General features: G+C 43.9%; 1 protein-coding gene across 2 annotated transcripts in view; it reads left to right on the top strand.

Moving 5' to 3' along the window:
• Cad99C (cadherin 99C) overlaps positions 1-13820 on the top strand; it is a 227029-nt gene that overhangs the window by 177933 nt on the left and 35276 nt on the right. For both annotated transcript variants that reach the window (XM_075879866.1, XM_037413475.2), the window contains 7 exons: positions 716-858; positions 2945-3007; positions 3474-3575; positions 6575-6682; positions 7006-7119; positions 11961-12128; positions 13134-13221. In XM_075879866.1, the coding sequence (XP_075735981.1) occupies positions 716-858; positions 2945-3007; positions 3474-3575; positions 6575-6682; positions 7006-7119; positions 11961-12128; positions 13134-13221 (786 nt within the window). The remainder of the gene's footprint in view (positions 1-715; positions 859-2944; positions 3008-3473; positions 3576-6574; positions 6683-7005; positions 7120-11960; positions 12129-13133; positions 13222-13820) is intronic.

Raw genomic sequence — 13820 nt, 5'->3', positions numbered from 1 at the left:
ACTGTTGAATCAACCGCTATTCATTCGATATTATATCATCATCGTAAAAATATCTTTGGAGACTGGGAGGTTCAGCAAAATGTTGTAGGCTAAAAGTAGAATTCATCATAATTAACGCTTCATTATGACCACATATGCAACCGCTATTAGCGCTTAAAAATGATAATAAATCAAGAGTATGATCCACACGACTCTTGGCCGATCTCCCTTAGTGGATAGATGCGAATCACCCAAGGAGCTCCATCATCACTGAAGATTATTGATCTATTCTAAGAATAAATTTGTTTCTTTATTTAAATAATTGTATGCATTAAATCAGCGCCACACTTTCCTAGGTTATTGGTAATCTTTGTATTATATCTCCATTATTCTAAATCTGAACAATAATTTTTAAAACCACTCGATTCTTGGCCAATGCCCCATAGTGGGTATGCGCCAGGATCAATGGGTGAACAAGATTAAGAACAAGCTGATGTTTCGACAAGCCAGTTGGTTTCAGTTACACCCTGTGTTCATGAATACTTCATCTCTTCAAGCTTCCATCTTCCCCTGAACTCGTTGCTCGTGCCACTATAAACATTGGCCGTTCGTGAAACAATCGACTGCAGCCTCTGGGTAAAACCAGCAGTCACTTCATGCGGTTGATGCACGTTCAGTGCGCGTGCCGAAAAGCGCGTCCGTGCATGGCACCCATTAGGCAGTGTCGGTGTTTCAGAGACAGACCAGGAGACGCAGCCGCGGGAACTTCCCGTCGTGGGTGACATACAGGACATCGAGCTGAGCATTCAGTCGGCCACATACGACGTCTTCCAGCTACTTGGTAAACGTCTCATTCTCAAGAGGCCACTCGACAGAGACGTAAGTGTTTGAACCTTCGTTCTTCCGTTATCGAAACCACAACAGGCTAACTGGAAAACATGCCGAAAGCGCCGGAAAAGAGAAAAAAGCGCATGGCAATGATACTGTTCATTCATCGGTGCCTGCAAATGCAGTGCTCCTGGGTGGTGTACACATGAGTACTTTTTCAAGATTTGGTGCTGCTCAAGACAATTTAATGTTGGTAACCACTGATTAACGCTCGCCATTATTATCGCTTCTAAACGAAATCGTTTGACTATATAGTAGACAACAGCGGAAAAAAATGTACGTATGAAGAAAGAATGTGGTATTATACTAGATCGGGGAAACTCGAAAATGACCCAGATGATTGCGTTCTGGAGATAAGTCACATGTGTGCATGATTGAAAGGCGCCTTATATTGTGCATATCATATACATATCGACAGTATCACGGCACGTTATGGAACGTAGCTCTGACAGCAGCAATGCTGGCGAAGTAGTAGGAACCGCGAAGTGTACCAGAGTAGGTTACTGGCGCCCCAACGATAAGAGCCAATCACTGACGCTTACGAAACGGCGATGATGCTACGCAATGCCAGTTCAAAGGAACCTCGCCTTTTATTCGAATTGTTCAGCGGGGGTACGACGGTGCTGGCATTGTGTTAAACACTCTTCTTCACTACTCCCAAATGGCATATTTCTGGAAAGATCTGAGCATAATCAGTTTCGCTTATATATTGTTCTGCTAAAAAAAGTCAGATGGAGGGTCTCTGAGACTTGCTTAATGCCGCTATATCTTTTCCCTGTACGTTTTCTAAACTATAGTTCATGGAAATGTGTCCATGCGCTTTAATTGACAAGCGGATCGAACGCCAAAGTCGGCTGATTACGGCGGGTCACCACCCCGTGCGTCATATATATGCGCGTTAAACCTGCTCCGAAAAAGACGAGTTTTTAAAAATAATTCAGATAAATTAAGGAAAAAGGAATAGTTCGTAGCAAAAAATAAAAGAGCTATATGTCATAGAGAAATTTGCGGCAGAATGCAGGAAGAGTTCCCTACACAAGTCATATGGTGAAGCTAACTTCCGCCTGCAGCTCAACACATATGAAGAAATGATCGCACAGATTGCGGAAATGCGTTCATAAGCCATATATGTAAATACGAGCATGTAACGAATCACTGAGCTCGTCTTGCCAAAAGGTGACAGCTGCGGTTCAAGGTGGCAATATTTCTAGGCTTGCGATAATATTTGTGAGTTGTGCGTTTGGTTATCAGTTTTTTTATCAGTTCTTCGTTAGCTGAGTATTGCTTTCAATAAGGAAAGCAGCATAGTTGCTCTGAACTGGCCGTTTTTCTTCTTGTGCTTAGCGTCACGCTCGTTCCCCCGCTGCAAACTGTCGCAACACTTCGCTTCGAAGAAAAGGACCCGTATTGAGTTCGCGTGAAAAAGTATAGCGCAACTTTCCTTCGATCCAGCCTTTCAGTACACATATAGCTGTGTCTCGTAGTGTGTAGAGTATACAATGCAGTATTATGCAAAGTACAAAAAATCAATTCCCTGTCGCCTTTGTCTTTGGCTGGTCGCACGAGTTTCGCAATTAGCCGCGCTTACGGTGAATGCCTTCAAGCTGTGGGGTTGCTTATGTTCGCCACCGTTTTACGTTCGCGTTCTCACACGTATCATGGCTGATTTACGGCACTCGGGTGGTTCGCTGGTAATTGGCCGAGAGTGTGGTGCTCTGTGTCTCGCAACTTTTCCTTCACGTCGCGTAATGGCTAACGATAGTTTTGCGAAATACAAGAGGACAAAGAAAAGTTTCGACGCGATAAGGCTGCTGATGCAGCGTGAGAAGAGAAAAAAAAAAACAAGAGCGAAACAATAGAATCTGGTGGTTTAGGGATCACTGTCGACTAATATTCGTTAGTGTTCCATGTAGCCAACACATCACAAGGACGTTAGTACTAATTAGGTAAGACAGTTAACTGTTTATACGTTCGTCTTACTAGCGAAGAGTAAGTTATACACGTCCGGACAAAGAACATAATCTCGCAGGAAAGACCTTAGAATAGTCTGCTGCAGTGTTTTCTCTATTTGTTGCAGGCTGACGACTTGGCGTCTATACGGCTTCAGGTGCTTTGCCAGGCCCGATTAGGCAGAGTACAGGTAAGCGAATGGGTAATCTATTTCTGTTTCAGCAGCGCGAAGTGTGAGAATGTATTCTGTCCGTTAATCATTTCTGCAATTATGTCTAAATGAAGTATACTTTCCCAACTTCAGATTATTTCATTACAGCGTTGTTGAATGTGTGAGCTCTCGCGTAACTGATGGTGGCGAACGTAGCACTGCAGCAGTAAGCTTCGCTGCATTGTGGAACCAGGAGGAAAACAAAGCCCTATCTAAAAATTGATTTGTCTAAGCACGTTTGCGGGAGGGGGGTGTTGATAGAGGGAAAGTTTAACGTGAAGTGTGTACTATGGTGCACACACATTTACGACGCAATTATATGCGCAATTAGTTTTTATAACATGCATACTCATCTTACAGATTGAAGTACAGAAAACTTTAATATTGTTGCATTTGTGTTTTGCGGCTAATCGATAATGTCCTCCTCACTCTCTGTCGGGAGCAGCCTTTTTCGCAGCGAGCCATCCAGGTTTTGGTGCGAGTCAACGATGTCAACGACAACCCACCGCTCTTCAGGCGTCCCCACTACGAAACCAAAGTCTCAGAGGTACTGCGCCAGTTTCTCGACGACATATGATTTTCCGCAGCGGCGAACGGGCGCGGCCATTGTTTATCACGTGATCGTAACTGGCCCTGGTTCAGGGAAGTGGCTATGGACGTATTATACAAGCTGGTTGCATCGAGGCGTACGTAAGTCATATGCTTGCGCAGCAAAACGTAGTTCTTGCTTACAGAACATGCGACTCGCTTGCCCCCGCAGCTGCAACCAGCTCGCGCTGCCCGGCCAGTCATAATCACGTGATCAAACATGGCCGCATACGTACCTTAGAAGTGTGGCAGCTTGGGCTAGTTGGTATAGCATGACGATAGTTATAGCGCGTGAACAAAACGACGACACAGAGACAAGAAGTGTCTTTCGTGTCCTTCTTGTCTTTGTGTCGTCGTTTTGTTCTCGCGCCATAACTATCGTCACGCATACGTACGCCGTTGTCGAATATTTTCGATACGTGCATGGTAAATGTTCGTAGTCTTTTTCATTGGACTGTATTTACGTGATGAAACGGCTGTCGATTTGCGCATAATAACACTTCGCACGTTGGCACTCACCGCTTTTGCAAGACTCGACATCAGCATCGAGGGAGACGTAGATTAAGGTACTAGAAGAATAATGTATATTTTATTTATTGCGGACTGCATAAGTATTGACGCCGAGCAAGGAAGAGATAATAAAGAAGGTTGATAATGCGGGAAATACGATGTGACGCCAACAGTGTAGCCGTTCACCAGGCAGTCGATGCAAGGAAGGTGCTATTCATACAATATATGCATTGACTGACAATGGTGCCAGGTAAACTTTTTTTTGATAAAGGTTTCTTTGTTAACACGGGAAGGAGTAAGTTTTATTCCCCATCGTGATTTGTATCACGCAAGACAGCAATTACCGTGAATTCTATGCTTCTTAATGCATGGGTGGTGCCACGCACTCGATATATGTTCGCACTCAAGGACAGATTATGATCGATTTTCTCTGCTGTTAAACTGAAGGGACGAGTAGTGGCACGAGGAATAGGATAAGTTGTGCGTTATGCTCGCCTGACAGCTTTTCTTTAACTATAGAAGCTAGCTATATAATAGTTAAAATGATAACCACTTTTCATATTGTAATGCGAGAATAAAACAAAAGTAAAACAATAGACCGTGCACTGGGAAATGCCCTCGCAACGCACGCTACCAAGATTGCTCACAGAAATAACAAGGACATTATGTGTTCCAGACACCGGAGCTCAAGCTATAGTTAAAAAACCACACGAAAAAGTCACCGAAGTCGTTCGATCATGCGCGCTTCAAAAAGTGGCGTCGTTGTTTATCGGCACTATGCGCAGACACCTTCCCATATTGAAGCAGTCCGAACAGATCTCGAAACATTACTTTGTTTTCACTTCAATCGGTGGCGTGTTTCCTAGCAACAATCTTGTCTTACCATGCGCTACTCCGTCTAAAGTTTCACTCTATAGAGTATTCAAAGATCCCACCCTTTGTTACTATATATAGAACCTTTCAGCAAAGCCAGCGACTGTCGACAATGATTGTTGAGAAGAGGCTGGCCTCATGGAAGTTGCCTAAACGTAGAGTTCGATCTCTCCAGCTAAGCTGCGATTTCCTCAGGGCATATTCTACTATAGGCACAGTTGGAAAGACATCCACAGTCACTTAGGGGACAACGCGATCTAGCCGGTTCGGGAGCGCATACGACCGCAGAGAACATCTCATTCATAATGGGGTAAAACAGAAGACATGGTCGTGACTTGTGCGCCCGGTAGTGTACGCGTGGTATCCAAGTGTACGAGCGGGGTTTATAAAGAAAGCGTTTACTAATAATGCTGTAGCATTAACGAAGAATGAGCTTTAACAGCCAAGTTTCATCTATCTGTAATGGAGGTATTCCTGGCTTTGAAAGAGCTTGCAAATTTAGTGCTATGAAGGCTGCCGACAATCACATCCGTAACTCACAGCTACGAAAAGGAGGTGATTCGCAGCCATTTTTGTTCGCTTCGGCCACCGCCACAAGAGTTCCGAGTCCTGAAGGGGTTTAACTTTCATGAAGTGAACCTCCACTTATAGTGTACAAACAGCATGAACTGGTGTTTAAAAACAAACCAGAATTATTTGCGTTTTGTTCAAAAGTGCGTAGAAAAAAGGGAAGTATAGCACTTTTCTCTTTGTCCACGCAACAGGCATTCGTTCCGTCTGTTGCATATTCTAATTGCTGGGTGCCACAGAATTGGCGGACTGACCCTAACATGTCCTTAAATGAAAGAGACGCACTGCACGGACAATCGCTCATTAAGACTGCGAGGGTAACGTCGCGCGCAACGGATACCTCCACCAAAACATCAACCTTAATAACCCAATGCGTGTTTCACGCTGTAGTGAACAGTTCTTCTGCTGACTTCATTCGTGTTTGGGATCTCCGCTACACCTTGTTCTTTCAAAGGGAGTAAGCGCCACGTGTTGATTACATTGAAGAAGAAGATAGCTGTAATGTGCCAAAAAAAAAGAGGCTATTTATGACTCAAAAATAACGTTTACGTTCTTATCACATATGAAGTGAGCTCTGCGTGTAGCCTACCACGCCCAGGCATTTATACGCCGTAAAACAATCACGTAGCAAAAGAATGTGACGATTTGGTGAACAGGCACACCGTATAGTGTTCGTTTAAGAAATCATTTTAAATTTTTAACCAGGTGGAGTTATTAAAAGGTTATACCTACATCTAAGCATACGAGCGTATCAGCATTACATATTTATTCAAAATGGGGCTACCACAGTCCGCGTTGAACCCTCAGCTTAGGTTCGCGGCGCTTAACCAGTGAGCTACCGATACAGCAAACACTCACTGTACTGAGGGTCTTTTATGCCTGACGTCCTGCCTTCAATGCGTACATGAAAACTGGAAAGATGTGCTTGTTTGCCAGCAGTGCTCAGCTGTAATGTTTTCTTTCTGTCCGTCTTCTCTCTTTTTGTTGTACCCATCGCGGCGGCAGCTGGCTCCTGTGGGAACGACGATATTTCGTGATCTAGCCACAATGGACATGGACACGGGAACCAATGGGCTTGTCGAGTACACCACAGTCCCGGGAGATGGCAGCGACGTGAGTGGACTTCGCATTGTCTGTTGAATGCCTTTTGTGAACGAGGAGGTCGTTTGTTTCTATTCCCTTTCTCATCCGCTGTGTCGTTTGTTCAAGGGACGCACATCGCATATCAATGTATTATTGTCAACGGGAGATGTCTTATCAGCTTGCTGCTTTTATATTTATATTTTGTGTTGTACTCGAACACATACAGCCGGAACTGTGAGAAAAGAGAATATTTATGAAGCAGAACGAACACTTGTTCTCCCTGTGTGCGTCTCGGGCTCCTATGTTTTGAATTTCATTCATACATTTATTTGTCTTGCTTTTTCTTCGCACAGAACGACGGGTACGACTATTTTGCCATTGACTTACCTTACCAAGGACTAGTGACAGTAGCGAAGCCGCTGGACTACGAGAGAGCCAAGTACTACCACTTGGTAATCAAAGCGACGGTGAGTAATTTTATAACCGCATATTGAATGAACTGTATGCTATAAGTAAGGTACTATAAATATCGAGAGGTACTTTTTCTGCCTGATTATTCCACGTGGCTCACATTCTGTTGTGTTACTGCGATATAACACAATGAAACCAAGACACAACAAATCCATACAAGGTATAAGGCATTCCAAAGGTCTCCGACTGAGCTGAACTTGCAGACCACAAACAGTCTACCGCAAGTGCCAGGAACGTATCCGGGCTGATTTCTAGTATTACAAGTCGTGACGCTGATTCTGTAATATAGCTTTTCTTGCATTGGTTAGGTTAATCATAATTATATGGTGGTTTTGGAACATTAAATTGTACATACAAATGGATCAATATATGGTTAGGTTATAACGTGTAGGCTAACACATGGTGACCGCATCAGGAGCCTCGAAAAAAAAAAAGACTGCTGGAGGACAGCCACGTCCATGTAGCCCAGTAACATACTTATTAGAAAAAATATACGCATTTGGGATGGAGGCAATTATCTGCGGGCCGGTGTCGGCCGCGTGTTTGAGACCCATGGTATAAGGAATATATTATTAGTAGTCTTAGCTGTAGGTCAGTAATTATGGCCTAATTGCAATGGACTCGAATCGAACGAAAAAAAGAAAACTTGCAGCTGGTGGGCACCAAACCGACGACCTTCTGGTAACAAAAATAGTAGATTCGTGATGCTGGCAAACAGGCGTGTTGTGCGATGGTCGTTGTGGCTACGAGGAGCGCAGGCTAGCGCTCCAAGTATCAGGCGGGCATAGATATTTACCCAATATTATGGACGGACTGAAGGACTGCCACAGTGGAAAAATTGGTCGAACATCAGATGTGGTATCCCAAAGTTGTATGTTCGGTCCGTACCTTCCGCAGCATGTTTTCGTATACTCTGCCTTCTTTCCATATATACGGCAATATGGTGGTTTTGGCACGTTAAAACTCAACAATTATTATATTAATCATCATTATGTTTACAATTTCCGAATGAGCAGACTTAACCCCTTAACTCCTTTGGATGAGCAGAGCTCGTCCTTCCCTAGCTGTCAACAAACTGCTTTGGACAAGCAGAACTCGTCCTAGAGAAATACTTACTCCCCTCTAGCATTCAGGTGGAGAAGCGTGCATTTACAGCTTACATGGCGTGTAATCCACTAGATGGCAGCATTTGCTCAATGATACAGTTTTTTCTTGTGCCAGAAGCGTGGTTTTTGTATGGAAAGACGGCGTGTGGTGGCGCTGAGCCATGCATAGCTGGCCCGTGAACACTATAAAAATAAAAAGACGCTAGTCGTTTTCGTCATCTTCTTGAAGTGATAATGATTCCAGTACGAATATTTATCTTGCGTCCGGAACTGAAGACAGCGACGACGGTGAACTGAGCAGCTCCTCCGGTGATGATGAAGATAGCTCAGACGCAGACATTGTGAGTGCCCGTCAGTGAAGCCGCTTTGAGTTTTTTCGCGTTTTGAAGTTTTCATCACAGCTGCAAAGCTTCCCGAGTGAAATACCGCAAGGATGCTTAGCCTACACAAGTGAAGAAAGATGTTGCGTCTGTAAATGTTATATTTATAGATTTTTAAGTTTTATTAGAAGGAGGTAGCTGGATTCCTATGTATGTTCAGAAATGAAGTTTATTCCCTTGATTTGACTAATTACGTGGTGAAAATAGAAAATAGTTTTTCAACATTGACAACTACTTTTTAGTACAGTCCGATTCAAAATCAGCCATAAAAAATAAGCATTTTCTGACCGGAAATTAAAAAAAAAAGAGCAGTTATGGGGTTAAATGGTAACAGGTCCTTATTTGCCCGTGATGGGTAGGACCAACACATGTGACGTTAAAAAAATTCGAGCCTTAGTTCTAAAAACTGTGAAACCAGACCTTGTCCTTGTCGGCTAAAATAATCTAAAATCTTAGTCACCGAGTCCTGGTCGGCAGAGCCTAAAGATAATAAAAAACAAAAAATATCATCGACGTACCTAAAAGCCTTTACAACGTTCCTCAAGCTAAAACCTTTGCTTAAAGAGCAATGGGCGTTTGCTAAAAAATATCTACAAGGAGAGGAGCCAGACAGAAACCGATACATATGCCATTACGCTGCAAATAGGCTCATAATTAGAAACGATAAAAGTGAAGTTACGATAAAACTCTAAATGTCTCAAGAAATTGCTAGAAAAAAAAACCGACACAATTCTGGAAAGACACAGCCCCATAGCCCTCGATACATTATTGCACTGAAGACATAGGTTCATGCTCAGAATATGAAATAAAAAAATCTTCTATGTCCACTGAGAAACGATACCCCACTTTAGTTTTTCCGCACAAGAGCTGCACTACATCATCTGTACTTTTCGTACGATAGGGGTCATTCTACACTAGCGACTTTGATTTCTTCGGTAAAAACAGGCTAACATTGTGTTGCCAGCACCCCGATTCACTGACGATGGTTCTAAAAGGTACTTTTGGCGTATGGGTCTTGGCCGTGAAAAACACTTTCAATGGATTACCTCTGTTCTCTGTGCTTTTCGCAAGTGACATTAATTCCGATTTTTCACGAAACTCTACAAACTTTGTTTTCACTCGAACCTCCCGCTTCCCAACACGAACAAAGTTTTTTGTCACAGCCTGCAACACGAGGTCGTTAGCTTTCAGAAAGGACCGAACGTGCGCCGAACACTAACATCTGAATCCTGGGTGGGCCTTTTGGCACTGACTTGTCTAAACTTACACCCTTTAATAGGCATTGATCGCGGGACTCTTGCTTCGCATTAGCAGCGATATTTCTATTTATTGCAATCAGACAATGCGCAGGAACATGCGAAGGTGTAAAAACAATTTAGGGCCTTTCGCCAGCAAGTGTTCTACATCATCAGGCAGGTGAACCTTTCCAATCGCCTTCACACTTTTCTTTACAACAAGAGCATAATTTCCACTAGAGCGGCACAAAAGTCTCGCCATACTGTTCCAATTAGCTTCGATTAATTAAGCTGCTAGTCAAACACAGGAGCAGTACTTCTTCAGAGACAGACACTCAGGATCAGCTGAACGGAAAGCGCTCAAAACCAATCCTAGAAAAGTGCACTTGCCGCCATAGTTCCGAACGTAATAATTAGTACAGTCTCTTGACAAGAGTGCAGGACGGGGTCACAGAGCTGAAAAACGCTTTCATATCTGTCGAGACAAGCCTCTTACGCAGGCAGAATCTATACAGCCTAGCTCAGCACGTCGAAATTTTTGATGGAGGCGAAAATGTTCGAGGCCTGTGTATACTTGTATTTAGATGCTTGTTAGAAAATCTCAGGTGGTCGAAATTTCCGGAGTCTTCTACTACGGCGTTCCTTATAATCAAGTGGTGGTTTTGAGACGTTGGATGGATGAATAATTTTATTATGGTCCTTCGGTGCGTGCGTTTAGCGCGCAGCGGGTCGCTCCCACGTTGGAACGTTAAAACACAACAATTAGAAAAAAATGTGTTCGCTGTCGGATGATTTCACTAAATCACGCCAAACCAAAAAAAAAACGCACAAATGAGCCAGTTTTTTTCTCGATTGTATGCAATATGAATTGCATGTAGTCATCACCTAGAATTCCAAGAGCGGTAAGATCAAACTCTTCGCGCCGTCTACGGTGAATGAGAGAGAAAGCTTGCGAGGGCAAGCTGAGGAGGCCTAATGATGGCTTGACGCTATCCAATTTCCGGCGGGTCTAGTTACGTCAATAATTACGTCATTACGTCCCTTTGAGAGGGACGTAATGGTTCATATGCTCCGCGCAATAGGGCATACGGGATTATGCGCGTCGTGACTGTACACGGCTGTCCGCGTGCCTGAGGGCATTTGTGGCCCCTGCACCTTTTCGTGAAGGTAATCTGCGGTGGGCGACAAATGCTGCAAGGGCGACGACAGACAGGAAAAAAAAAAACACTGTTTATGTATGCAGAGTATTCCCAGCTATACGTCTATGCAACATATCATTTCGAATGCGTTGTTGCCTCTGTAATTTAGACGGAATCACGAAAAAATGGCATGCAAGCTTTTGTGTTATAACTGTCCTCTCAAATGCGCTCCACATTTGTGGCTAGAGCGTTTAAAATTATCTCGTCGAGAACGTACTACGTATATGTGTAAAACGTATTCATTCATACCCACTGAGCAGTCGAGCCGTTGCGTTGTCTAAATACTTCTCTCCCCATTTAGTCGAACCTTGTGTGCACTGTGTACAAAATATGACAACGATTGGTATATTTATTGCATTTGTGCTTTTCGAAAGTTCGTTAGCATGCACTTCAACGTATGATGTGCAAGGATAACTGTGATGGTGGTGGTGGGTATATAGTGTGAGCCAAGGACTGGAAAGGGAGGAGCGTCCACACTGGTGGTAACACAAATAATTATTAAGAGGTGTTGTTATTGGAGGGGAGGGGGGGGGGGGGGGCTCACGAAACTCAGCCTTCGTGTTCTCGCGTGTATAGAAGTGTAGCGCCAAGGGCTTCTATACACGAACAACAAAGCAATTAGCAGACTCGCATGCATATCCTAGCACACAATATATGGGTGCTGTTTAGTAACCTGCTGTTATTATAAATTGCTAAAGATAATAATGGTGCGTCAAACATGAAAACAAAGGTTTAGAGCAAGATATGTGATACAGAACCGTGCATTGGACTATGGCACCATCGCCGGTGTCGTTTTCTAGTTTCTGCAGAGTGAGTACAGAGGCCTGCACGTCACGTTGACGTCCATTCACCGTGCTTATTGCTTCTATGAACGATAAAGAAAGCCGTTGCCTCGGGGGGATTTATCTTTTACACAGGACACAGCGTCGAACCTGTCTGAACGGCTGTCGAGTACTACCACACTGACGGTGTTCGTCGAGGACGGTGACGACCAGGGACCAGCCTTTGTCTACAAGGGGTGCGCTCTTGTTCACGGGGCTTGCACCGATGTGGAATACAGCGCCGAAGTTACCAGCGGCCTCACTGTAAGGACTCGGTATTCTTTGCAGTTTCTGTGAAGTGTTTTTTATGCATTTGAAGCAGTCGAGTGTTACATTGAAAGAGGCACTGCTGTCCTGTGTCAATAACAGCCTAGACATTACTGTAAGTTAGAAGTCAAGCCAGGGTATCTTGTCTAATCTTTATCTGAATGTACTATTGTGAGCAATATGAGTTCGAACACGCGAGCGCGTGGCGATAGCCTCGATTCCTACATCGGCTGATTTGCAGCGACCATTGTCGGCAGCAAAGTGGAAAAGGCGGCGCGCTTTTGGTATCCCTTGGCACTCCAGCCTAAGCATCGTTCCTGCAAAACGGCGGCTTATTACATGTTAGTGGTTTTCAGTGGTGATGTGAACTCGCATAACGCGCGCAGTAACACAGAATCAAAACCATATGTAGCTGCTGAGATATAGGCTGTGACATGGGCCGCCGTGATGTCATGCCTGTATTGTATGTACGCGGTGTTGGATGCGCATATGTGTGCACGTATTTGACTTACAATATCTTTCGTGCATTTTCTGCGTGTTATTGTGTGTGTGTGTGTGTGTGTGTGTGTGTGTGTGTGTGTGTGTGTTTGTGTGTGTGTGTGTGTGTGTGTGTGTGTGTGTGTGCGTGCGTGCGCGTGCAAACTGCAAAAATTTCAGAGGAGGCGGGTGGTGGTTGAAGACCCCATAAGACCCTTTCGTATAGTGTAAAGATCGTCGGGCTCGGAAAAAAAAATACGCTGGGAAATTTTCCGTGATTTTCAAACACTGGAAACTGTAAGAAGCCTGTTCAATGTTGGATCAACGTCATACTTGTAAATGTTCGAATTTAGAAAAATAAGACTTTGACCCTTTGAACATGGTGCTAATCCCATTCCCCATGCATGCTTCACTGTTTTATCGTTTTGTAATGCGTAAACAACAAGCCTTCAAATATAATATTCTTTCTGTTCGTCACTCACACCAACTTAGTGCAAAAACGTCGTGCAATCTTGTTTCTTTCAGTCGGGAATCGTGAAAACATATCCAGAGGATATCCGGGCAGAAGACCGGGACTCCTTAAAATCCAAGATTGTCTACAGTTTTGTTAATGGTACGTTATTTATGAATTCGTGCACATACATATATCAATGAGCTTGAATAATTCCCTGAAGGCTCCAATGCTAGATAGACGCCTACTATGTTTGCCCTTTTGACCAATGTGCAAGTGTTCTAAGTAAGAGATACATTTTGTTACTTTCATAGAAAAAATAACGTTCTTGCATAGCCCCGCCGCAGTGGTGTAGTGGCTAAGGTACTCGGCTGCTGGCCCGCAGGTCACGAGATCGAATCCCGGCTTCGGCGGCTGCATTTTCGGTGAAGGCAAAAATGTTGTAGGTCCGTGTGCCCAGATTTGGGTGCACGTTAAAGAATCCCAGGTGGTCGAAATTTCTAGAGCCCCCCACTACGGCGTCTCTCATAATCATATGGTGGTTTTGGGATGTTAAACCCCACTTATCATCAGACATTAGTGCATAGTTGATACCAAACGTCTCTGCAAGCTACCTTCCACTTTTGAGCGGGAGGAAGAATGTACAGAGGAGTCCTGCACGTAATCATGCTGAAGTAATTGTGTCGGACAAGTTGTTGTAGCCACAAATTAAAAAAAAGCAGTACATACCGTCTGGGCAGCTGTCTCTCTTTTCATGTTGC

Source organism: Rhipicephalus microplus, chromosome X, assembly GCF_043290135.1.
Source record: "Rhipicephalus microplus isolate Deutch F79 chromosome X, USDA_Rmic, whole genome shotgun sequence".
In the NCBI taxonomy this organism is placed as follows: domain Eukaryota; kingdom Metazoa; phylum Arthropoda; class Arachnida; order Ixodida; family Ixodidae; genus Rhipicephalus; species Rhipicephalus microplus.
This window is presented reverse-complemented; position numbering and strand designations above follow the sequence as displayed.